This window comes from Xenopus laevis, chromosome 6S (genome assembly GCF_017654675.1).
Source record: "Xenopus laevis strain J_2021 chromosome 6S, Xenopus_laevis_v10.1, whole genome shotgun sequence".
Classification (NCBI taxonomy): Eukaryota; Metazoa; Chordata; class Amphibia; order Anura; family Pipidae; genus Xenopus; species Xenopus laevis.
Genome location: NC_054382.1, coordinates 18,409,452 through 18,432,890, shown reverse-complemented (window position 1 = coordinate 18,432,890; position 23,439 = coordinate 18,409,452). Strand labels below are relative to the sequence as shown.

The 23,439-nt window shown below is 40.8% G+C and overlaps 1 protein-coding gene across 2 annotated transcripts in view; it reads left to right on the top strand.

Moving 5' to 3' along the window:
- The window catches only part of yme1l1.S (YME1 like 1 ATPase S homeolog), a 35,852-nt gene extending 12,948 nt beyond the window's left edge, over nucleotides 1-22,904 (top strand). Inside the window, exons 5-20 of one of the 2 annotated variants that reach the window (XM_018269081.2) lie at nucleotides 10,155-10,252; nucleotides 10,793-10,943; nucleotides 11,928-12,011; nucleotides 12,115-12,197; nucleotides 12,721-12,811; nucleotides 13,382-13,534; nucleotides 14,428-14,560; nucleotides 15,723-15,785; nucleotides 16,936-17,048; nucleotides 17,905-18,060; nucleotides 18,468-18,619; nucleotides 19,446-19,572; nucleotides 19,663-19,736; nucleotides 20,431-20,517; nucleotides 22,043-22,206; nucleotides 22,361-22,904. In XM_018269081.2, the coding sequence (XP_018124570.1) occupies nucleotides 10,155-10,252; nucleotides 10,793-10,943; nucleotides 11,928-12,011; nucleotides 12,115-12,197; nucleotides 12,721-12,811; nucleotides 13,382-13,534; nucleotides 14,428-14,560; nucleotides 15,723-15,785; nucleotides 16,936-17,048; nucleotides 17,905-18,060; nucleotides 18,468-18,619; nucleotides 19,446-19,572; nucleotides 19,663-19,736; nucleotides 20,431-20,517; nucleotides 22,043-22,186 (1,709 nt within the window). In that variant the 3' untranslated portion in view covers nucleotides 22,187-22,206; nucleotides 22,361-22,904. Of the gene's footprint in view, nucleotides 1-10,154; nucleotides 10,253-10,792; nucleotides 10,944-11,927; nucleotides 12,012-12,114; nucleotides 12,198-12,720; nucleotides 12,812-13,381; nucleotides 13,535-14,427; nucleotides 14,561-15,722; nucleotides 15,786-16,935; nucleotides 17,049-17,904; nucleotides 18,061-18,467; nucleotides 18,620-19,445; nucleotides 19,573-19,662; nucleotides 19,737-20,430; nucleotides 20,518-22,042; nucleotides 22,302-22,360 lie in introns of those variants that run through there. The other variant, XM_018269080.2, reaches the window with a different exon arrangement.
- The last annotated feature ends 535 nt before the right edge of the window (nucleotides 22,905-23,439 follow it).

Genomic DNA, 23,439 nt, shown 5'->3' with positions numbered 1-23,439 from the left:
TTTTGGGTGAAATATCTAAAAAAAAAAAAAAAATTATTAAAAAATTGAGTATATCTTGAGTTTTTTTTCCACAGAAAAGTTGATTTTACGAGCATTTTTTTTGTGTTTGTAAAAGCCGTGATCCTGCCAAGTCCAACGATACCAAATATGTATCAGTAACCCACTTTTTTTTGTCCAGGAGTAACCCCCAAACTAAATCAGCATTTTCTAGAATTTTACACCAGAACAAAGTAGATAAGCACATGTAACAGTTGATGCAGCATAACTTATATGTAAATTTAAATTATCCCTTCAAGTTTGGTATTTTTAGAAACAACAGACCTTCAGGTTTGTAGGGGTGCTGTATTTTTTACTCAAAATTGAAATACATTTTACCAGCGCATCATGAAATTTAGAGCTTTTTTGTTGCATTTTTAGTTTTTTTCTAAAATGTAAACTTAGACGCAGGATCAAATGTAAATCTGACAAAACAACACGGTTATAAATGTTGAAACCACAGACAATTTGAAAGACAAACTTCTCATGAATAAAACAATACCCCATATGTATGGATACACATAGAGACGCAGCCACCAAACACCCCAAAGCAGGAGCAATGCATAAGGGCAATTGCAGTTGAAAATCTGGGGACTGCGCTCTATGTGTACTACTTGCAGTTTTTCCATCTAAACACCCCCAAAATGTGAAATAACCCCACAAACCATACATTACCGAAAAGTACACTTCTTCAGCTATTCAAAGATGCCATTCTCGCTTTTCTAACACGGAGAATTGTGGCCGCAGTCCTTCGTAGAAGTCCGAGACTTGGCCTGAAATAAAGGAAAAAAGATATACAAAAGCTAGATTTCTCCCTAACTATCCATGGTAACTACCAAAAACCTGCTCAATAACAATCTGCAAGTCCCCCTGAATGAAATGATACCCCTATGTATGGATACACATAGAGACGCAGCCACCAAACACCCCAAAACAGGAGCAATGCAGAAGGGCAATTGCAGTTGAAATCTGGGGACTGCGCTCTATGTGTACTACTTGCAGTTTTTCCATCTAAACACCCCCCAAAATGTGAAATAACCCCCACAAACCATACATTACCGAAAAGTACACTTCTTCAGCTATTCAAAGATGCCATTCTCCGCTTTTCTACACGGAGAATTGTGGCCGCAGTCCTTCGTAGAAGTCCGAGACTTGGCCTGAAATAAAGGAAAAAAGATATACAAAGCTAGATTTCCTCCTAACTATCCATGGTAACTACCAAAAACCTGCTCAATAACAATCTGCAAGTCCCCTGAATGAAATGATACCCCCTATGTATGGATACACATAGAGACGCAGCCACCAAACACCCCAAAACAGGAGCAATGCAGAAGGGCAATTGCAGTTGAAAATCTGGGGGCTGCGCTCTATGTGTACTACTTGTGGTTTTTCAGTCTAAACACCCCCAACTCTGAAATAACCCCAACAAACCATATATTACCGTAAAGTGCACTTCTTCAGCTATTCAAAGACGCCATTCTTGCTTTTCTACACGGAGAATTGTGGCCGCAGTCCCTTCGTAGAAGTCCGAGACTTGGTCTGAAATAAAGGAAAAAAGATATACAAAGCTAGATTTCTCCCTAACTATCCATGGTAACTACCAAAAACCTGCTCAATAACAATCTGCAAGTCCCCCTGAATGAAATGATACCCCCTATGTATGGATACACATAGAGACGCAGCCACCAAACACCCCAAAACAGGAGCAATGCAGAAGGGCAATTGCAGTTGAAAATCTGGGGGCTGCGCTCTATGTGTACTACTTGCGGTTTTTCAGTCTAAACACCCCCAAACTCTGAAATAACCCCACAAACCATATATTACCGTAAAGTGCACTTCTTCAGCTATTCAAGACGCCATTCTTGCTTTTCTACACGGAGAATTGTGGGCCGCAGTCCTTCGTAGAAGTCCGAGACTTGGTCTGAAATAAAGGAAAAAAGATATACAAAGCTAGATTTCTCCCTAACTATCCATGGTAACTACCAAAAACCTGCTCAATAACAATCTGCAAGTCCCCCTGAATGAAATGATACCCCCTATGTATGGATACACATAGAGACGCAGCCACCAAAACACCCCAAAAACAGGAAGCAATGCAGAAGGGCAATTGCAGTTGAAAATCTGGGGGCTGCGCTCTATGTGTACTACTTGCGGTTTTTTCAGTCTAAACACCCCCAAACTCTGAAATAACCCCCACAAACCATATATTACCGTAAAGTGCACTTCTTCAGCTATTCAAAGACGCCATTCTTGCTTTTCTACACGGAGAATTGTGGCCGCAGTCCTTCGTAGAAGTCCGAGACTTGGTCTGAAATAAAGGAAAACAGATATACAAAGCTAGATTTCTCCCTAACTATCCATGGTAACTACCAAAAACCTGCTCAATAACAATCTGCAAGTCCCCCTGAATGAAATGATACCCCCTATGTATGGATACACATAGAGACGCAGCCACCAAACACCCCAAAACAGGAGCAATGCAGAAGGGCAATTGCAGTTGAAAATCTGGGGGCTGCGCTCTATGTGTACTACTTGTGGTTTTTCAGTCTAAACACCCCCAAACTCTGAAATAACCCCACAAACTATATATTACCATAAAGTGCACTTCTTCAGCTATTCAAAGACGCCATTCTTGCTTTTCTACACGGAGAATTGTGGCCGCAGTCCTTCGTAGAAGTCCGAGACTTGGTCTGAAATAAAGGAAAACAGATATACAAAGCTAGATTTCTCCCTAACTATCCATGGTAACTACCAAAAACCTGCTCAATAACAATCTGCAAGTCCCCCTGAATGAAATGATACCCCCTATGTATGGATACACATAGAGACGCAGCCACCAAACACCCCAAAACAGGAGCAATGCAGAAGGGCAATTGCAGTTGAAAATCTGGGGGCTGCGCTCTATGTGTACTACTTGTGGTTTTTCAGTCTAAACACCCCCAAACTCTGAAATAACCCCCACAACTATATATTACCATAAAGTGCACTTCTTCAGCTATTCAAAGACGCCATTCTTGCTTTTCTACACAGAGAATTGTGGCCGCAGTCCTTCGTAGAAGTCCGAGACTTGGTCTGAAATAAAGGAAAACAGATATACAAAGCTAGATTTCTCCCTAACTATCCATGGTAACTACCAAAAACCTGCTCAATAACAATCTGCAAGTCCCCCTGAATGAAATGATACCCCCTATGTATGGATACACATAGAGACGCAGCCACCAAACACCCCAAAACAGGAGCAATGCAGAAGGGCAATTGCAGTTGAAAATCTGGGGGCTGCGCTCTATGTGTACTACTTGTGGTTTTTCAGTCTAAACACCCCCAAACTCTGAAATAACCCCCACAAACTATATATTACCGTAAAGTGCACTTCTTCAGCTATTCAAAGACGCCAATTCTTGCTTTTCTACACGGAGAATTGTGGCCGCAGTCCTTCGTAGAAGTCCGAGACTTGGTCTGAAATAAAGGAAAACAGATATACAAAGCTAGATTTCTCCCTAACTATCCATGGTAACTACCTAAAACCTGCTCAATAACAATCTGCAAGTCCCCCTGAATGAAACGATACCCCCTATGTATGGATACACATAGAGACGCAGCCACCAAACACCCCAAAACAGGAGCAATGCAGAAGGGCAATTGCAGTTGAAAATCTGGGGGCTGCGCTCTATGTGTACTACTTGTGGTTTTTCAGTCTAAACACCCCTAAACTCTGAAATAACCCCCACAAACCATATATTACCGTAAAGTACACTTCTTCAGCTATTCAAAGACGCCATTCTTTTCTACACGGAGAATTGTGGCCGCAGTCCTTCGTAGAAATCCGAGACTTGGTCTGAAATAAAGGAAAAAAAGATATACAAACTTAGATTTCCCCCTAAGTTTCCATGGTAACTAACAAAAACCTGCTCAATAACAATCTGCAAGTCCCCCTGAATAAAATGATACCCCATATGTATGCATAAACATAGAGACACAGCCACCAAACATCCCAAAACAGGGACAATGCGTAATATTGGTGCTGTGAATTTAGGTGCATGTATCCATATATCATCTGAAACTGTCCCTTACTGATGAAATAACCCCCAAAAACTAAGATTTCTTGAAAATAAACACCTTCAACTATTCAGAGATGCCATTCATGCTTTACTGCGTGGAGAATTTTGGCCACATTCTGCATTGTAGAACTCTGCTTTGGTCTGAAGTAAAGGAAAAGATAGTATACAAAGTTAAGATTTATCTCCCAGGGAATTTTGGGACCACTTTATGGATCTGCATCTGGGTGCTACTACCCCAAAATATATTTCACTCACCTATTCGGATATATTGTAGTGGAGTGTCTTTGAGTTCCATCTGTCCTGTGGTGTTACGATACGAATTCCTTTGCTTCTTCCTACACTATTTCGCCAATGACAAAATCTGTACCACATTTACAAATACATTTTCCAACAGAAACCATAGTAAATTTGGCCCATAAATTATGCAAGTGTCCTAAGAAGTTTAGGAATTTAGGTGGCAACAATGAGGATTGGGGCATTAGCAGCTGAAATACTCACAAATCCAGAGATACCTAAATCTACAAAAACAAATGCAAATGTTGCTCAGAATACAGACAAAACTATAGATAACTGCGCTGATAGACGAGCTTTTGAGGTGCCAGTAAAATAAAAGACTTGTAGCATCAGCATTAGAGATGCACATCATCCCACGTATTCATCACGCACCACAAGTTCTATCGTGTGCCCTCTCGCCAACCAGCACCTCATTTTGCTATTTACCACCAGCGCAATAGAAGTGCTATCCATAACACAACTGGTCTAAAACACCATTGCTCAACACAAAAGCTGAATGCCTAGACTAAGAACAATTGGAGTAGACACTCGCACACCCGTTGTGCAGGTATATAGCTTTGCTCGGTGCACAGTGAATGGAGGATACGGTGGCCTCCTAGTAACGTCTTGTATCTGCAGGGCAAGCCCTAGCAAAGGTTTTTACTGCGGTGGCACCACGGCAGTAAAAACCTTTGCAAGGGCTTGCCCTGCAGATACAAGTCTCGTGTGCTAGTGTGGTTTTTGATTTAGACTAAGAACAAACCTACATACAAGTTTTTACTGCTACATTGCACTGCTCACCCAGTGCCAAATCCTATATAAAAAAATCAAAGATCACTACTATACAGAAAAAAAACTGTCATTGTTTGCCTTGTCAAACTTTTTTTTTTTTATTAACAACATCTATACCTAGTTATAAGAGAAGTAGGGACCTGCCAAAATGTTAGATCTCAATAGGGGGGCTTGAATCTGAAAAACCACTCCACAAAAAAAAAAAAAAAAAGAAAAGTATCACTCTGCCAGCACACCTAAACAGCTACTGCTAGCATGTGCATAAAAACCTAGAGCATGCCAAGTTTACTATACAGATTTACTAAATCCTTTTACCACCAACAAACCCAGAGAGCCCTAACCTACCAACACAACACAGAATTCAAGCCCTCTCGTAGTGTACCACAGTGTGGTACACCTCAAAACAGGGTTGGAAACACAAAGCAGGCTTGCTAGGACACTTGGGACAAAAATACCGCACATCTTTTCTAACACCCCTGGAACGGCAAACCTTACAAGCTCTCTGGGCATATCTTTTATTAGGAGTTGGTGGAATTTGGGCAATGAAATGCTTACCCACCATTCGGGCAACATTGTCATTGCCAGGCATTTCTGGAACCTCCTGTACATCACCAAACAAAAGGGCAGGGAGCAGCTGCAGCAGATAATTGTAAAAACTCAATTTTGGGCCTGGTACTGCCGTTTTGTAAACGACATAAGAATTATAAAGGGCCATTTGGATCATATAAATTGCGGCTTTTTTGTACCAGGCCCTGGTTTTTCTGGTGGCGTCGTAATAAGTTTGGATTTGGTCGGTTTTATCGACGCCACCCATATGCTTACTATATTCTTTACAACAGAGTGGCTTTGATTTTGCGGGCCTATCACCACTTCTGTGTTGGACAACTACACTCTCATTGTGGATAGTAGTAAGCATAAAAACATTTTTGGTGTCTGCAAATTTTAATGCCAGGAGCTCATCGCTTCTTAGAGCATGTACTTCTCCACGTTTCAATTTCTTATCCACCAGTTCCTTGGGCAGTCCTCTGCGGTTACGCCTAACAGTGCCACAAGCTGGGGTGTCCAACCAGTAAAGGGTTCTGAATAAGGGGATGCTTGTGTAAAAGTTATCCACGTATAAGTGGTAACCTTGGCCCAACAGTGGAGTAATGAGCTCCCAGACAATTTTACCACTGACAGTCAAGTCAAGGGGACAGCCGGGGGGGTCCAAATTAGTGTCCTTTCCCTCGTAGATCATGAAAAACTAGTATAGCCCGAGCTGCTTTCACAGAGTTTGTAAAAATTTCATCCCATATCGAGCACGCCTTACTAGGGATGTATTGGCGAAATTTTAGGCGCCCTTTGAAAAGCAAAAGGGACTCGTCCACACATATATTTTGGGAGGGGGAGTAGACCTCTGTGAAGCGCTGAGACAGGCTATCTATAAGGGGCCTCAATTTGTAAAGCCTGTCGTAACCGGGCTCATTAGGGGGAACAGCCGCTGCATTGTCGTTAAAATGAAGAAACCGCAGTAAAATTTGATAACGGTTTCTTGGCATAACGGCTGAAAAAAGAGGGATGGAAAGGACTGTAGTGGTATCCCAGTATGAAGCTAAGGTGTTGCGTTCTACGAGTCCCATTGCCAATGTGAGCGCCAGGAATCTTTTGATTTCATTTACAGTAGTGGGATACCACGCCTGGGCTCTTGAATACCCTGGTATAGGGTGGCTGGCAAGATACTGCTCAGCGTATAAATTTGTGTAATGGACCATGTCCTGTAGGATGGCCTCTGTGATAAAAAGATTGAAGAAATCTAGGATTTCAAAGTTAGTGGTGTCCACCTTGACGCCCGTGACTGCAGTGAATGGGGGAATTTCAGGGGCATAATTACAGGGAGGCCCCCACATAGGCGCTCCAACTGCTGCATCACCACTACCCTCACCCTCTTCTACCTCCATGGGTGCATCTGGCACACTGCCACCAGCCTCTCCCTCTTCTTCTACTTCTTCAGCAGTAAGTGTGCCGCCACTACTAGCCTCTGCGCTAATAGTGCTGCTATCACCAAACCTCTGATTCATCAGTAGAGTCATCAGATGGGACATACTCCGAATCAGAATTGCTAAATTCCTCTGAGCTGGAGTCCTCACAATACCTAGCCGCTTCTGCAGCGGTATAAAACCGTTTGGCCATTGTGCCAGAAAAATACAGACCACTGCAAAACTAGTAACAACTGCAAAGCAAGAAGCTCCTAAATCCAATCCAGCAAGATTTGACCAACTGCTAATACAAACAACCAGAGGAAAAAAAAAAAGGCAGCAAGATCTGACCAACAGTTAACCACTGCTAAAACAAACAACCAGAAGAAAAAGGAAAAAAAAGAAGGCAGCAAGATCTGACCAACAGTTAACCACTGCTAAAACAAACAACCAGAAGAAAAAGGAAAAAAAAGAAGGCAGCAAGATCTGACCAACAGTTAACCCCTGCTAAAATAAACAACAAGAATAAAAAAAAAAAAGAAGGCAGCAAGATCTGACCAACAGTTAACCCCTGCTAATACAAACACCAAGAAGAAGAAAAAAAAGAAGGCAGCAAGATTTGACCAACAGTTAACCCCTGCTAATACAAACAATCAGAAGAAGAAAAAAAAACTAGAACTTGAACTCCTTCCAGAAATCTACAGAATAGATTACAGACAAGACACTGCACGTGCCCAAAATCGAAAAGAACCTTTTGGGGGCACTAAACAAGCAAACAGGGCAAAGGAACAGTCTGGAATAAAATCACCCAAAGCACTAAAACCAACAGCTATTGGAATGAAATCAGGGGCCAGAAACCTAAATCAACCAGCGTCACTGCAAACACAACTTTTTTTGGGGCACTAAACAAGTAGCAAAGGGCAATGCAAATGAAAAACAGAATAAAACAACAAAATGTAATAAAAATCAGCTAAAGCAATAAAAACCAACAGCTATTGGAATGAAATCAGGGGCCAGAAACCTAGACCAACCAGCGTCACTGCAAAGGCAAACTTTTTTGGGGGCACTAAACAAGCAGCAAAGGGCAAAGCAGAATAAAACAACAAAATATAAGAAAAAAAACTAGAACTTGAACTCCTTCCAGAAATCTACAGAATAGATTACAGACAAGACACTGCACGTGCCCAAAATCGAAAAGAACCTTTTGGGGGCACTAAACAAGCAAACAGGGCAAAGGAACAGTCTGGAATAAAATTACCCAAAGCACTAAAACCAACAGCTATTGGAATGAAATCGGGGGCCAGAAACCTAAACCAACCAGCGTCACTGCAAACAACTTTTTTTGGGGCACTAAACAAGTAGCAAAGGGCAATGCAAATGAAAAACAGAATAAAACAACAAAATGTAATAAAAATCAGCTAAAGCACAAAAACAACAGCTATTGGAATGAAATCGGGGCCAGAAACCTAGACCAACCAGCGTCACTGCAAAGGCAAACTTTTTTGGGGGCACTAAACAAGCAGCAAAGGGCAAAGCAGAATAAAACAACAAAATATAATAAAAATCAGCTAAGACAATAAAAATAACAGCTATTGGAATGAAATTGGTGGTTAGAAACCTTGATCCACCAACGTCACTGTAAAGGCACCAAACAGCAAATAAAAGTGAAATGCAATATAATAGATATAAAACACAAAGCAACAATGAAAATGGTAAAAAACTGCAAAAATACAATAAAATAAAGCAGATAATTATAGAACAAGAGTAGAAATAAAGTTTTAGCAAAAAAAAAACCAACTACTAAAGAAAGCAAAGAAAGAAAGAAAAGAAAAGAAGTATAGGGGAAAGAAAAAGTGTAGAAGTGTGTGAGTGTGTGTGTGAGTGTGTGTGTGAGTGTGTGTGAGTGTGTGCTTGGCAAAGATGCCTGTAAGTGTGTGAGTGTACAAAAGTGTGCTAAATGATAAAGACAGAAGAAAAAAATATTCAAAAAAAAAAAAACCAAATTTAGAGAGATTAGAAGGAAACAAGTAAAATAAAAGGTGTAAGGGTGTTTGTAGTTCAGCTCACTGAATCCAAGGCAGGCAATCAAGGCGACCAAACCAGCAGGAGAACCGCAGGAAGGCAGCAGGAGGGCTCCAACAGACACAAGTGCGCAGTAGGAGTGAAAGGGGAGGCGTCAGGAGGGCTGGATTTATTTGGGCAGCAGGAGCGCGTCACAGCCATGCGCCCTGCGTGCGCCCTGCGCTCCTATTGGTTCCAGCGACAATCGGTGGGGAGACCGGTGAGTATGACCGGTTTTGCTCGTTGCCTAGGGGGTTCTGCCAGCATCTAACGTGCGCTTGCGGTTTTAAATGCAACCGCTGCGCACTGGAACCCGGAAGTGCTGGAGATCGTAGAATCTACGATCTGTGGCACTTTGGTCCTTTGATCCACAGAACGTAGATTCTACGATCTGTGGCACTTAAAGGGTTAAGTAGTCCTTCTAAAGCAAACACATCTTTTATCAATTCATAGCAACAGTACATTATATTTTCATGTTCCTTTAAAGAGGTTAAAGGACCAGTAACATCAAAAAGTTTTTTTTAAAAAATTCGTTTGTATATAACGAAAAAAAACACCAAGACATATTTAATTTTAAAATCGCAAAGTCATTTTTTAGAAATAACTTACCGAAGCTCCTCTTCAGAAAAAGCTACAGGGTGACGATCCATCGTGCTGTGCTCGATTTCTCCTCCATGGGTATCTCCTATAGAAGGTATAGAAGGCAGGGAGGAGAAATCGAGCGAAGCACGATAGATCGTCGCCTTGATGCTTTTTCTGAAGCGGAGCGCAAGCGAAGTTTCAGTAAGTTATTTAAAAATAAAGGCTTTGTGATTTTAAAATGAAATATGTCTTGGTGTTTTTTTTTTTTGTTATATACAAACAATTTTTTTTTTAAATTTTTTTTGATGTAACTGGTTCTTGAAATGTTTAAAAAAAATCTTTGGCCATAGAGATAATTTTCATGTTTTTACTAAAAAGCTGACTTTGTCATTTTAAGTTTTTATTCAGTCTCGTGGGTTTAAGACACTGAAACTAAAGACAAAGCGCCTGCAGTCAACCTCTGAAATTGAAAACACTGCCCCGTCCTTCATGAAGGTAATGATGTAATAAGAGCAGAAGCTATTTCGTTCCTTTAGCTTGCAGTAGAGTTTCACTCTTACGGTAATTCTGACCATCCATAAAGGATCACCCTCTGCTCAGACATAACGTCTTTTTAAATGCATGTATATTTGGCTGGCTGTAAGGTTTAAAGGAAAACTTTAACCCCAAAGTGAATACTTAAGCAACAGTTTATATCATATTAAGTGGCATATTAACGAATCTTACCAAACTGGAATATATATTTAAGTAAGTATTGTCCTTTTACATCTCTTGCCTTGAACCACCATTTTGCGATGGTCTACGTGCGGCCTCACCGTGAATCCTGCAATCCCTTATTTTTTAAAATTTTCTATTTATGATTACCCAATGGCACATACTACTAAAAAAGTATATTATTATGAAAATGGTTTATTTACACAAAGCAGGGTTTTACACATGAGCTGTTTCATGCAATATCTTTTTATAGAGACCTACATTGTTAGGGGGGTTTAGTTTTCCTTTTAATCACTGATCCTTTTGGGCTATTTGTTGTAGGGGTTTTTGATGAGGGATCGGTTACCAGATGTGGACAACCTGGATAAACTTGTTAAGAATAAAAATATCCCAGATGGACATGAGGACACATTTAAGACAGGATTTGCTGAAGGTTTCCTAAAAGCGCAAGCCCTCACCCAGAGAACAAACGGTAAGCAGATATGTCCAACCTTGGCCAAAACAGGTCCGGACTCCGTGTTTGGTTGGTGCAGCACTCACTCTGCAGGGGTTAGAAGCCAGTTTCTATAGTGGGCAATTCACATTACACGGGATGGAACTTTGTTTCACAGTTTCATTTTGACTGTAATGGGGGAGCCTTAAAGGAGAATTCAACCCTTTAATAAAAAAAACCCTACCCTACATAGACCCCCCTCACTCCTCCCCCCCAGCCTAGCTGCTACCCTGGGTAAATGCCCCTAACCTTTTACTTACCCCTCGGTGCAGATTCTGTCCAGCGGAGTTCACGGGCGCCATCTTCTTCTCTTCTGTAATCTTTGGGAAGTAAGTGCCGGCGCATGTGCAGCTGGAGCAGTTTGCCGGTCCCGAACAACTGCACATGCGCCGAAAGTCAAGGAAATTGCCGAAGCGCCGGAGGGAGACCTGAAGAAAAAGATGGCTGCCATGAAAAAAGTTTGGGGTATTTACCTAGGGTAGCAGCTAGGCTGGGGGGGAGGAAGGGGGGGATCTATGTAGGGTAGGGAGGTAGGGTTTTAGAGGTGGGGTGTATTTCCAGTCCATGAAAGCATTTGCAACCTAAAAAGGTTAAAGACCACGTTTTTTTTTTCTTCCTTAATTAAATTGTTCATTGATAAAGATAGTGTTAAAAGTAGGGATGCATAGAATCCAGGATTCGGTTCGAGATTCTGCCTTTTTCAGCGGGATTCATTCAGATCTGGCCGAATCGAATCTTAATTTGCATATGCAAACTAGGGGCGGGAGGGGAATTGTGTGACTTTTTGTCACAAAACAAGGAAGTAAAAAATGTTTTCCCTTTCCCACCCCTAATTTCCATATGCAGGTTCGGTATTTGGGCGAATCTTTCACAAAGGATTCGGGGGTTCGGCCGAATCCAAAATAGTGGATTTGGTGCATCCCTAGTTAAAAAATATAAAATTATTCTTGTGGAAATTTACAGATTCACTGAGGAGGACACGGCTGTTCCTTTTGGTTCTTCTACTGATCGGGATATACGGCTTGTCAAAGACCCCGTTTTTGTCAGGTAAAGGCTTTGTGTTAGTATGGCCAGGTGTATGGACTTTCCTCTGAATATTTTTTTTACACACAGTCAACCATCATGATTCTATAGTCCTTTTTGTTTGCAGTTCGTTTCAGAACAACATCCGGTCTTGATGCTTCAGTTGATCCTGTGCACATGAAAAATGTCACTTTTGAACATGTTAAAGGGGTATGTAGAGGTATTTTACAACAGATCTTTCTTTAATATAAAGAAGTCCAAGATATGCTTCAGTAGTTCTGAGATTCGTCTGTGTCATTTCACCCTGCCCACAGGTATATGCTGAAATGAAGTTCAGTGACGTCTGTTTTAGGCAAAGCGAAACAGATTAGTAACCCCACAACTAATCTCCTCCAGTAGCTAACATGTAACGATGCTGGAGAAACATATAAACAGAGCAAAGTTGCCAGTTGCTTCCTCACAAGGAAATATCACACTATTTTGGAAAGTAATGGTGCCTCATGTTTCCCCTGTGGTGATCCACATGTTAGCTGATGGGGAAGCATTTGGAGATTAGTCGCCTGCTAACTAAAGGGCAACTAATCTCATTTGTCATTGCCCTAACTCACAGAGATTCACATAGGAGTGTCTCGGTTTTTGCCATCTTAAAATACAATGAAATGTGATCAACTATAGATATTTATCCTTTGATACAAAACAATAACTATCATGCGTGGATTATTGCTCTGAACAGGTTGAAGAGGCTAAACATGAACTCCAGGAAGTTGTAGAATTTTTGAAAAATCCACAGAAATTCACAGTTTTGGGAGGCAAACTTCCCAAAGGTGAGTTTGTCCCTTTGGGTAAAAGAATATATGCAGTATAATTATATATAAAATGAATAGTTATTTATAAAGTGGTAAGTGAAGTGTGTGTGTGTATATGCATATATTACCTTGTTACTGCTACAATATGAATGGTATGGTTAGTAGTGATGTGCAGGTCGGCCCGATACCCGCGGTTCGGACTGACTTCGCACTCTTCTTCGCAGCTGCCGACTTCCGGGTTCTTCCTTTATAGACACTGCGCCTGCTCGCCCCGCCACTTTTGTGACATTATCCGCGGGGCGGCGCACAATATAAAAGGAACCCAGAAGTCGGGTGCAGGCAGACGCACGGCACGCATGACAGGCCCACTGCGCGCATTTGCAAACGTCAGGCGCACCGCACGTATGCACTAGCTGCGACACTGCGCTGCACAACTTTTTTTTCCTGTTTTGGGGACCAATCTAGGACCGGGTCTAGGCTGACGGGGGCCCAAAAGGGCCGGGGGTTTTTTTGTGGTTTCCCGCCAGCCCAGTCCGACACTGCTTTGCTAATATTATTGGTATAAGTGGGAATCCAATATATTTCCAGGCGTTCTTCTGGTTGGACCTCCAGGAACTGGAAAGACCCTGCTTGCACGAGCTGTTGCAGGAGAGGCTGATGTTCCTTTCTACTATGCGTCTGGCTCTGAATTTGATGAGATGTTTGTTGGCGTGGGAGCAAGTCGCATTAGAAATCTCTTCAGTAAGTCATTTGCATGTCATTGCCAAAAGCATTGGAGTATTTGCTGTATTTTCTTGTTTATTTCTTCTAGGGATGCACCGAATCCAGGATTCAGCCAGGATTCTGCCTTTTTCAGCAGGATTCGGATTCTGCCCAGCCAAACCAAATCTGAATCCTAATTTGCATATGCAAATTAGAGGTGGGAGGGATATTGTGTGACTTTTTGTCACAAAACATGTAAAAAATGATTTCCCATTCCCACCCTTAATTTTAGTTTGAATATGCATATGCAAATTAGGATTCGGTTCGGTATTTGGCCGAAACTTTCACGAAGGATTTGGGGGTTTGGCCAAATCCAAAATAGTGGATTCAGTGCATCCCTAATTTTCTCATGATGATTATTTTGCAAAATCTGATATTACAGAATATATAAATGTAGCTAGGAGATGCCTATTATTTGTGTTGTCGTGGAATTCTCCATGGTGTCTAATTGAAGAATAGCTAAATGGTGATCAAATATCACTCGCCTGCACGCTCATGTTCTTTATTAAGCTGGAAATAAACCACCTTATGATGTAGAGAGTGAAATTCTGAGATAATTTGCGTCTGGTTTTCCATTTTTTAATATTTGTGGTTTTTAAGTTATTTAGAATTTTTATTCAGCAGCTCTCCAATTTGCAATTTCTGCAATCTGGTTGCTGTGGGCTAAAGTACCCTAGCAACCATGCAGTGCTTTGAATAAGAGGCTGGAATAAGAATAGGAGAGGGCTTGAATAGAAAACAGAGTAATACAAAGTAGTAATAACCGTACATTTGTTTTGTAGCCTTATAGAGCATTTGTTTATTTAGATGTCAGTGACATGTTAATAAAATATTTATAATTCATTCATTATTGTTATTATTATTTTATCTAGGAGAAGCAAAATCCAATGCACCTTGTGTTATTTTTATTGATGAGCTGGATTCAGTTGGGGGCAAGAGAATAGAATCCCCCATGCACCCTTACTCGAGACAAACCATTAACCAGCTTCTTGCAGAAATGGATGGGTGAGGTCGCTCGCTTTATTTATGAATGTGTTTGCATCGTACCTAGCTTTTAGCTGCCACAGTATTTAGTAGCAGCCACTTTAAACTGCAAAGGGGAAATGCCACTCCTTTATTCATTTGCTGGTACAGGTATGGAATCAGTTATCCAGAAACCCGTTATCCAGAAAGCTTTGAATTACAGAAAGGCCATCTTCCATAGACTCCATTTTATCCAAATTACCCAGATTTTTGAAATCGATTTCCCTTTTCTCTGTAATAATAAAACAGTAGCTTGTACTTGATCCCAACTAAGATATAATTAATCCTTATTTAATTAATTTCTTTTATCCTTATTTTAGGGATGCACCGAATCCAGGATTCGGTTCGGGATGCGGCCAGGATTCTGCTTTTTTTTTTCAGCAGGATTCGGATTCGGCCGAATCCTTCTGCCTGGCCGAACCAAATCCGAATTTGCATATGCAAATTAGGGGCGGGAGGGAAATCGCATGACGTTTTGTTACAAAACAAGGATTTAATTTTTTCCCCTTTTTCCCCCTAATTTGCATATGCAAATTAGGTTTCGGTTCGGTATTCAGCCAAATCTTTTGCAAAGGATTCGGGGGTTCGACTGAATCCAAAATAGAGGATTCGGTGCATCCCTACCTTATTTAATGTTTACATGATTTTCTAGTAGACTTAAGGTATGAAGATCCAAATTCAGAAAGATTCTTTATCAAGAAAACCCTAGGTCCCGAGCATTCGTGATAACCGATCTCATACCTGTATTAACTTTTACTGTCCACGATTTCCCTATCAGGGTCTTAATCTCTAACTCTACAATTCTGAAGAAGTGAATTAGGCACGTTTTTATGCTCCAGATGCTGAAAAACTAGAACTCAAAGAGTCCAAATTAGCGTTTTGAGGAATGCTTGAAGTTATTGTTCTGCAACATTTGGAGCACTTAATACTTAAGCTGTGACATATCAGCAGTTCTCCATCATCTCATTCTTTTCTGAAGTCTGCTCAGACCAAATCAGCACAGGTTATTTCCCCTCATTTAGCAATACATTTTCCCAAATAATTCCAGTGCGGGAAAAAACTTGGAAAAATTCTATTTTTTCCCCACCCCCTAAGAAGAGTTGTGGGTCGTTTAGTGAACTCCTTTTTTCTTCTCTTCCTACAGCTTTAAAACAAATGAAGGTGTTATCATCATTGGAGCAACAAATTTCCCTGAAGCCTTGGATAAGTATGTGCAAAGATATTTACATCTTATTTACCCACACCAATATGGGACTTAACCTCCAAATGCAAGTAGACAATGCTAGATAACCAATGGCCATACAAAAGTAGTTAAATTAAAAAGCAATATTTATTATCACCATGCCAAAATTACTAAAACCATTTAAAATAAGCAGCGCTGCTTGGGGGGTGGGGATCCCAATATCCCTATTGATTCTCACTATTAGATACAATACAATGAGAGAGACTGCGTGCACGCTGTTGATAGAAGCCACCAATTGTTTCCAGTTGTAACGAATTTTTTGGCAAGTACACAAAGCATCAATCTAGATAAATCCGTGAATAAGTGTTCATGTAAAGAGGATAGCGATGTACCATCGCAACTGTGGTATGAGTCGCCAGTAGGGTGCTTAATTCCGTGGCGAGACAGATGGTTGATCCCGTGAGATTAATGAGTAGTATAATATTTAGCGGTATGTGGGAGCGGAGCTAAATATTTTTGTATGGCCATTGGTTATCTAGCATTGTCTACTTGCATTTGGAGGTTAAGTCCCATATTGGTGTGGGTAAATATAGCAATTTAAAGTAAGTGTGGACACCTCCATCAATGTAAATATATATAAATTAGCCATTAGTTTTTGTATGCACTTTGCTGGGGTTAAATAGGTACATGATATTTACATCTTATTTTTTTTTTTATTCTGTATATGCACATCTGTTTAATGGATTTTGAACGTTTAAAATCTATAAATCCATAAAGTCGGTATTCTGTATTCTAAATATCCAGCTCTCTTGGTTTCCACTGATTGGTTACCAGGCAGAGTTACAGAGCTGCAAAGCAGGAAGTTTGGTTCTGGCTATTATGTTATCCGTCTGCTTACTCCAGCCTTTATACATTACATTTTTGGCTAACTATCTATATTAGAAACATTTTTTATTTTGCACATACTGTCTATTTACCCAGTTTTTATTGTTGCACTGAACTGTTCCTTTAACCCTTATATAAATGTTCAATGAGATATTCTACTTGTATACCCCATTGCATAGCAATCATATAGCCTAAAGTGATGAATAGTTAAACAATTATGTAGAAAATGCAGCCTACATTCCACTGCAACTAATTCTCTTTATCTGAATTATTTTGCCATCCTGTGCAGTGCATTGGTGCGACCTGGGCGGTTTGACATGCAGGTCACAGTTCCCAGACCAGATGTGAAGGGTCGGACTGAAATCTTAAAGTGGTACCTCAGTAAAATCAAATTTGATGTGTGTAAGTTTAATATATATTTTATTCTGATGTCTGTGTTAAAAAGCTTTCAAGTGATGGTATTGTCCTTATGGGGGGGGGTCTGTCACTGATCATGAGAACTTCCTGTGAGGGGTAGGGTGGTCTGTAGTCATCTCCTGCTGTGTGTGACCCTTATTTAATGGTGCTACTTGCACTGGATTGTTTCTTCTTTAGTTGAAAGTGAAATGCTGTGGGTCATTTGGCAAGACCCCATTTGGCAGGTGCTACGAGACCTACAGTGCTTCTTAAAAAGAGAAGCAAACCCAAAAGTTAAAAAAAACCCCTACCCTACACAGACCCCCCTCTCTACTCCCCCAGCCTAAGTGTTACCCTGGGCAAATGCCAGTAAGTCTTTACTTACCCCTCCATGCAGATTCTGTCCAGCGGAGTTCACGGGCGCCATCTTCTTCTCTTCAGTAATCTTCGGAATGAGACCAGCGGCGCATGCGCAGTTGGATTGATTTTCTGCTTCGCGATAACTGCGCATGCGCCGAAACTCACGAAAATTGCTGAAGCGCCGGTCTCATTCTGAAGATTACCGAAGTGGCTGAAGATGGCGCCCGTGAACTCCGATGCCTGAATCTGCATGGAGGGGTAAGTAAAAAATTAGGGGCATTTGCCTGGGGTAACACTTAGGCTGGGGAGACGAGGGTCTATGTAGGGTAGGGAGTAGGGTTTTTTTTTTTTAACTTTTGGGTTTGCTTCTCCTTTAACTGAATGGCAGTAGTTGCCAAAAGCCACATGTACAGAACCTTGGCCTTTATTGGGTTGAACAAAAAACCTTTTTATTGTCAGATGCATGGTTCATTCAAATGTGTTTTTGAAATAAACCCTACAGCTATTGACCCGGAGATTATTGCCCGCGGAACAGTAGGATTTTCAGGAGCAGAACTGGAGAATTTGGTCAACCAGGCTGCGCTGAAGGCTGCAGTCGATGGAAAAGATATGGTGACTATGAAGGAGCTAGATTTCGCCAAGGACAAAATAATTATGGGTCAGTTGAACAAAAAAAGTTTTAGATTGCAATAGAACATCCTCATGAGAATCCCTTTTATTTCAGCCCATTTAACAAGTGTAGCTATTTCTCCATACCCCTTAGACTACTTTTTGGACCAAGATGAAGGGTGTTTTTTTTTTTTTTTTTAATTCAGGCAAGTTTATTGAATAAAAAGTAGTGTCAGCACATATAAATGTCATCTTTGCTTACACGACTGTCGGATCGCGTCAGATCAACGCTGCGACAATTCTATCTCTTACCTTATTTTAGTCGCATGAGTTCTGTCGCAGCGCGTCGGGTCGCGATGAAATCGCTCGTGGAGTCCTACCCCAAGTTTCATTTTTTTTGACCTGTAAAAGTACGATTGCATTTTCCAGGTTAAAATGTTCCCTTGCACTATTTAGGACCTGAGAGAAGAAGTGTAGAAATAGACCGCAGAAACAAGACAATCACTGCCTACCATGAGTCTGGCCATGCAGTTATTGCATACTACACAAAAGATGCGATGCCCATCAATAAAGCGACAATCATGCCAAGAGGTCCTACACTTGGACATGTAAGTGTCATTTCTTTGAATTATCATCTGTTTGCATCTTAAAGAGAGGATGGCATTAAAGGTAAGTTTTAGAGTGCATGCAGTTGGTCTGCAACTGAATAGCTTGGTATAAATAGTTATTGGGTGAATGGGGTTCCATTTACTATACATTCGGGCAGTAATCATAATTAAAAAGGAATAAGTACAAGGACACAGTGGAGAGAGAGTGTGATACAGTGTCTATAAAAATATTGGGTGGACTGAGATTCCCTTTAAAGGAAAACTTTACCCCAAAATAAATATTTAAGCAACATATGCCAAATTGGAATATATATTTAATTAAATATTGTTCTTTTACATCTCTTGCCTTGAACTACCATTTTGTGATGGTCTGTGTGCTGTCTCAGAGATCACCTGACCAGAAATACTGCTGCTCTAACTGTAACAGGAAGAAGTGTTGAAGCAAAAGACACAACTCTGTCTTTTAATTGGCTCATGTGACCTAACATGTATGGTATGTTTGTGTGCACTGTGAGTCCTACGATCCCAGGGGACGGCCCTTATTTTTTTAAAATGGCAATTTTCTATTTAGGATTACCCAATGGCGCACATACCACTAAAAAAGTTCATTATTATGTAAATGGTTTATTTACATGAAGCAGGGTTTTACTTATGAGCTGTTTTATAGTTTTATAGAGACCTACATTGTTCGGGCGGTATAGTTTTCCTTTAAGGTGATCTTCCCACTGGGTATACATATGCTCTTTGCCACCATGCAGCAGTGCTACCACCTTGTTTGCAAATTAATCTGTCTTCAACTTCAATCAACTCATTCATGTCCTTGTAGGTGTCTCTACTGCCCGAGAACGATCGCTGGAGTGAGACCAGATCTCAGCTTCTTGCTCAGATGGATGTAAGCATGGGTGGAAGAGTGGCAGAAGAAATCATTTTTGGCACTGACCAAATAACCACAGGTAGCCCTTAAAAGTCACATTTTAAATGTATGTTTTTTACCATTTTATCGCCCGCATGGAATTGCTTTTAATGGCTTTTTTTGTTACAAGGTGCATCTAGTGATTTTGACAGCGCTACAACAATAGCTAAGATGATGGTGACTAGATTTGGAATGAGTGAAAAGGTAAAGAAAACGTTTACTTCATTTTTAGATTTAAAAAAAAAAAAAAAATAGCTGTTACTTGCACATTTGATTTGCCATATAGGAAATATATTGTAGAGTTAAAGCTGCATTGTACAGTCTGATTGGCCAGGCAAAGTAGTTCTAGAGGTGCACCCAAATATGTACTCTCACCCAGGTTGCATGTAAACCTGAACCAAAAGGGGAAATATCACGAAAATGAATATTTTACATAAGCTTAATCATACCGAAATAAGAAACTTTCTAAATGTAATTATAAAATTCTGCATTGTTTCTGAAATAATCAAGTTTAAATTCACTATTCCTCTATCAGCATCATGTCCATGAATATCTGACACTCAACTGTTACAAGAAGACAGAATGAAGAGAAACAGATGCCGAGAGAGGGATAGTAAAGATGAACTTGATTATTTCAGATATTTCATATTTAATTGGTTGTATTTAGAAAGTTTCAATATAATGAAGCTTATATTACATTTTCATTTTTGCAATAGATCCCCTTTAAATTTATTTGGTAGACAATATGCATAAGGCTATTATTTGATTACTAATGATAGATGTAAAGTAGGCAATATGTAGCCTGTTAGATCATAGTGCAAACAATCCCTGAGCTAGTTACAGATCTGCACAGCATGTTTAAAATTGCTACCTACAGACTCCTTGTTTTTCTTCACAGCTGGGGGTGATGACTTACTCTGATACTGGGAAACTGAGTCCTGAAACACAAGCTGCTATAGAGCAAGAAGTCAGATCACTTCTAAAGGTAGGCACTGGCATGCAGACTACTGTTGCAAATTATTATATACAGTTACTCATTTATATGCAGCTTATTGCTATATGTACATGTTATCTGCAGATGATCACAGTCGCTTTATATAAACTATACCAGCATTATGTCTGTGCATAGCAGCTATGTCAGTAGTTACCTTAGAGCAGTGATCAGTGACTCATGAGTAACATGTTGCTCTCCAACCCCTTAGATGTTGCTCTGTGTCCTCAAAGCAGGGGCTTATTTTTGAATTCGAGGCTTGGAGGCAAGTTTTAATTGCATAAAAACTAAGTATAGTGCCAAGTAGAACCTCCTATAGGCTGCCAGTCCACATAGGGGCTACCAAATAGCCAAACAGCCCTTATTTGGCACCTCAAGGGACTTTTTCATGTTTATGTTGCTCCCCAACTCTTTTTACATTTGAATGTGGCTCACGGGTAAAAAAAGATGGGGACCCCTGCCTTAGAGTGTGACATGTTCCCAACTCTTTGGACTTCTTGGTATTTAGTCATCCCATTAAATCACTCTTACTAAGCTTATTGGGATAAATAGGAGTGGTTACTTGCAAACAAAATTGATCAAATTGCTTTCCTTCTATTGTGTACACATGGACTTCTGTATCAGACTCCCTGTTTTCAGCTCAGACCTCCAGGGCTTGGGCTTGAGCATGCTCAGTTTCTTTCTCTCCTCCCTGCCGTAATCTGAGCCCAGAGCTATAATTGGGAGAGACTCAGGCAGGAAGTGATGTCACAGGATATGTAGAAGAGACAGGACCGACCGGCACTCAGACGGATCCACAGGACCAGATAAAATCAGTCGCCCGAAGTTGCCTCATGAGGAAACTTCGGGCGACTTCTGAAAACGAAGTGCTCCAAGTGCCATCCCGTCTGCGATTTTGCATTCTAGCCGGCGGGAGGCAGTTCGGTGAGATTAGTCGCCCCGAAGAAGAGGCGATTTATCGCCAGGCGACTAATCTCCCCAAATCTGAGCGTAGGCCTGTTTGGACAAATATTGGGCAATGCCTGTTTATCACAGATAGCCTTGGAAGCCAAGTTTTAAGGTCAGTTAGGGTGAAAACATAAATGAAAACTTTGCAGCATCAGCCAGAATTCAAAGAATATCTGGAGCAGCAAATATTTCTAAACATATGAACTAAGGGGGGCTTGGACTGAATACATCGACTGGCTTAAAGCAGGGGTCCCCAACCATTGGACTGCGGACAGTCTTCAACTGGGCCACCAAATTGAACGCTGGCGCTCCAGAATTGGAAGCCGACCCACTCCCCTGGTCCACCGGTCCCCTGGCCAAAAAAAGTTGAGGACCCCTTGTTAAGAGGATAAGGTAATGAGGGGTGGTAAAGAGGTAGTAGAAGGAAGGTATTTGTGTCAGTCTGTAGAGTCCATATTGTTCTGACTAAGGCCATATTAGCCACTCCTCTCAAAATGACTTCCACATCGTTCAATAATTACGGAAATGTTATTGTTCTTACTATTTTACTGGTCCCCATATCATTCTCCAGGAGTCCTATGAACGTGCTAAGAACATCTTGAAGACCCACGCTAAGGAGCATAAAAACTTGGCAGAAGCTCTACTGATGTACGAAACGTTGGATGCCAAAGAAATCCAGATGGTGCTGGAAGGAAAGAAACTGGAGAGCAGATGATAGTTCTTCCTCCCGGCTGAGTGCGTTCCATCTTATGGGGACTTTCAATGTCATTGTTTAATCGTCCCTGCAGCAAGTTCATTCTTTATCTCTACCTAGACTTTAATATACAGTATGCCAAAATATTCATTGCCTTTTTTTGATCTCTGTATTTTCTCCTTGTTTATTATTCAGCTGCACTTTTGTTAAAATAGGGAGACGGAGATCTACTAAGGAATAACTCAGGACAGAACGAGATGGAATATCCCAAGTAAGATGTCTACATTGCACGACTGACGTCTTCACTAATACATATAGCAGGGGGGCTGCAGATAATAGATCTGTTCTGGGATTTCATTGTATATGCCCAGCTCTGGATCCATTCGTATGTTGCCTTATAGTATGTACAGGTATGGGACCTGTTATCCAGAATGCTGGGGACCTAGGGTGTTCCAAAAACGGATATTTCTGTAATTTAGATCTTCATGCCTTAACTTAAATCTACTAGAACATCATGTAAACATTAAATAAACCCAATAGGCTGGTTTTGCTTCCAATAAGGATTAATTATATCTTAGTTTATATTAAGTACAGGCCTGAGATCCATCATCCGGAATCCTGTTATCCAGAAAGCTCTGAATTACGGCCGTCTCCCATTGACTCCATGTTATCCAAATGTTTAAAAACGATTTCCTTTTTCTCTGTAGTAATAAAACAGAGCATTTTACATGACTCAAACTATGATATAATAAATCCTTATTTGAAGCAAGACCAGCCTATTTGGGTTTATTTAATGATTTTCTAGTAGACAATATATGAAGATCCAAATTACGGAAAGATCCGTTATCCAGAAAGCCACAGGTCCCTACCATTCAGGATAACGGGTCCCATTTCTGTACAAGGTACTGTTTTATTATTACAGAGAAAAAGGAGAAATATTTTTTAAAAAATTTGGATAAAACGAAGTCTCTGGAAGACAGCCTTTCCGTAATTCTGAGCTTTCTGGATAACGGTTATCCTGATAACGGATTCCATAAGTATATATACTAGGATCTTACTCCTACATCTTCCATTAATATCTATTATCTGATCCTGACTTCAGGATACTACAGCTACTTGAACAGTAGTGATGTGTGGGCCGCCCTGATACAGGCGGGCTCGGGTCGAACTCGCATTGTTCCTCGCGTGCGGGTTGAGCTCTTTTCCTGCTCTCCCCGCCACCTTCAAATGCCGGCATCCGACTTCCGGGTTCCGGTTTTATAGTGTTGCGTCTG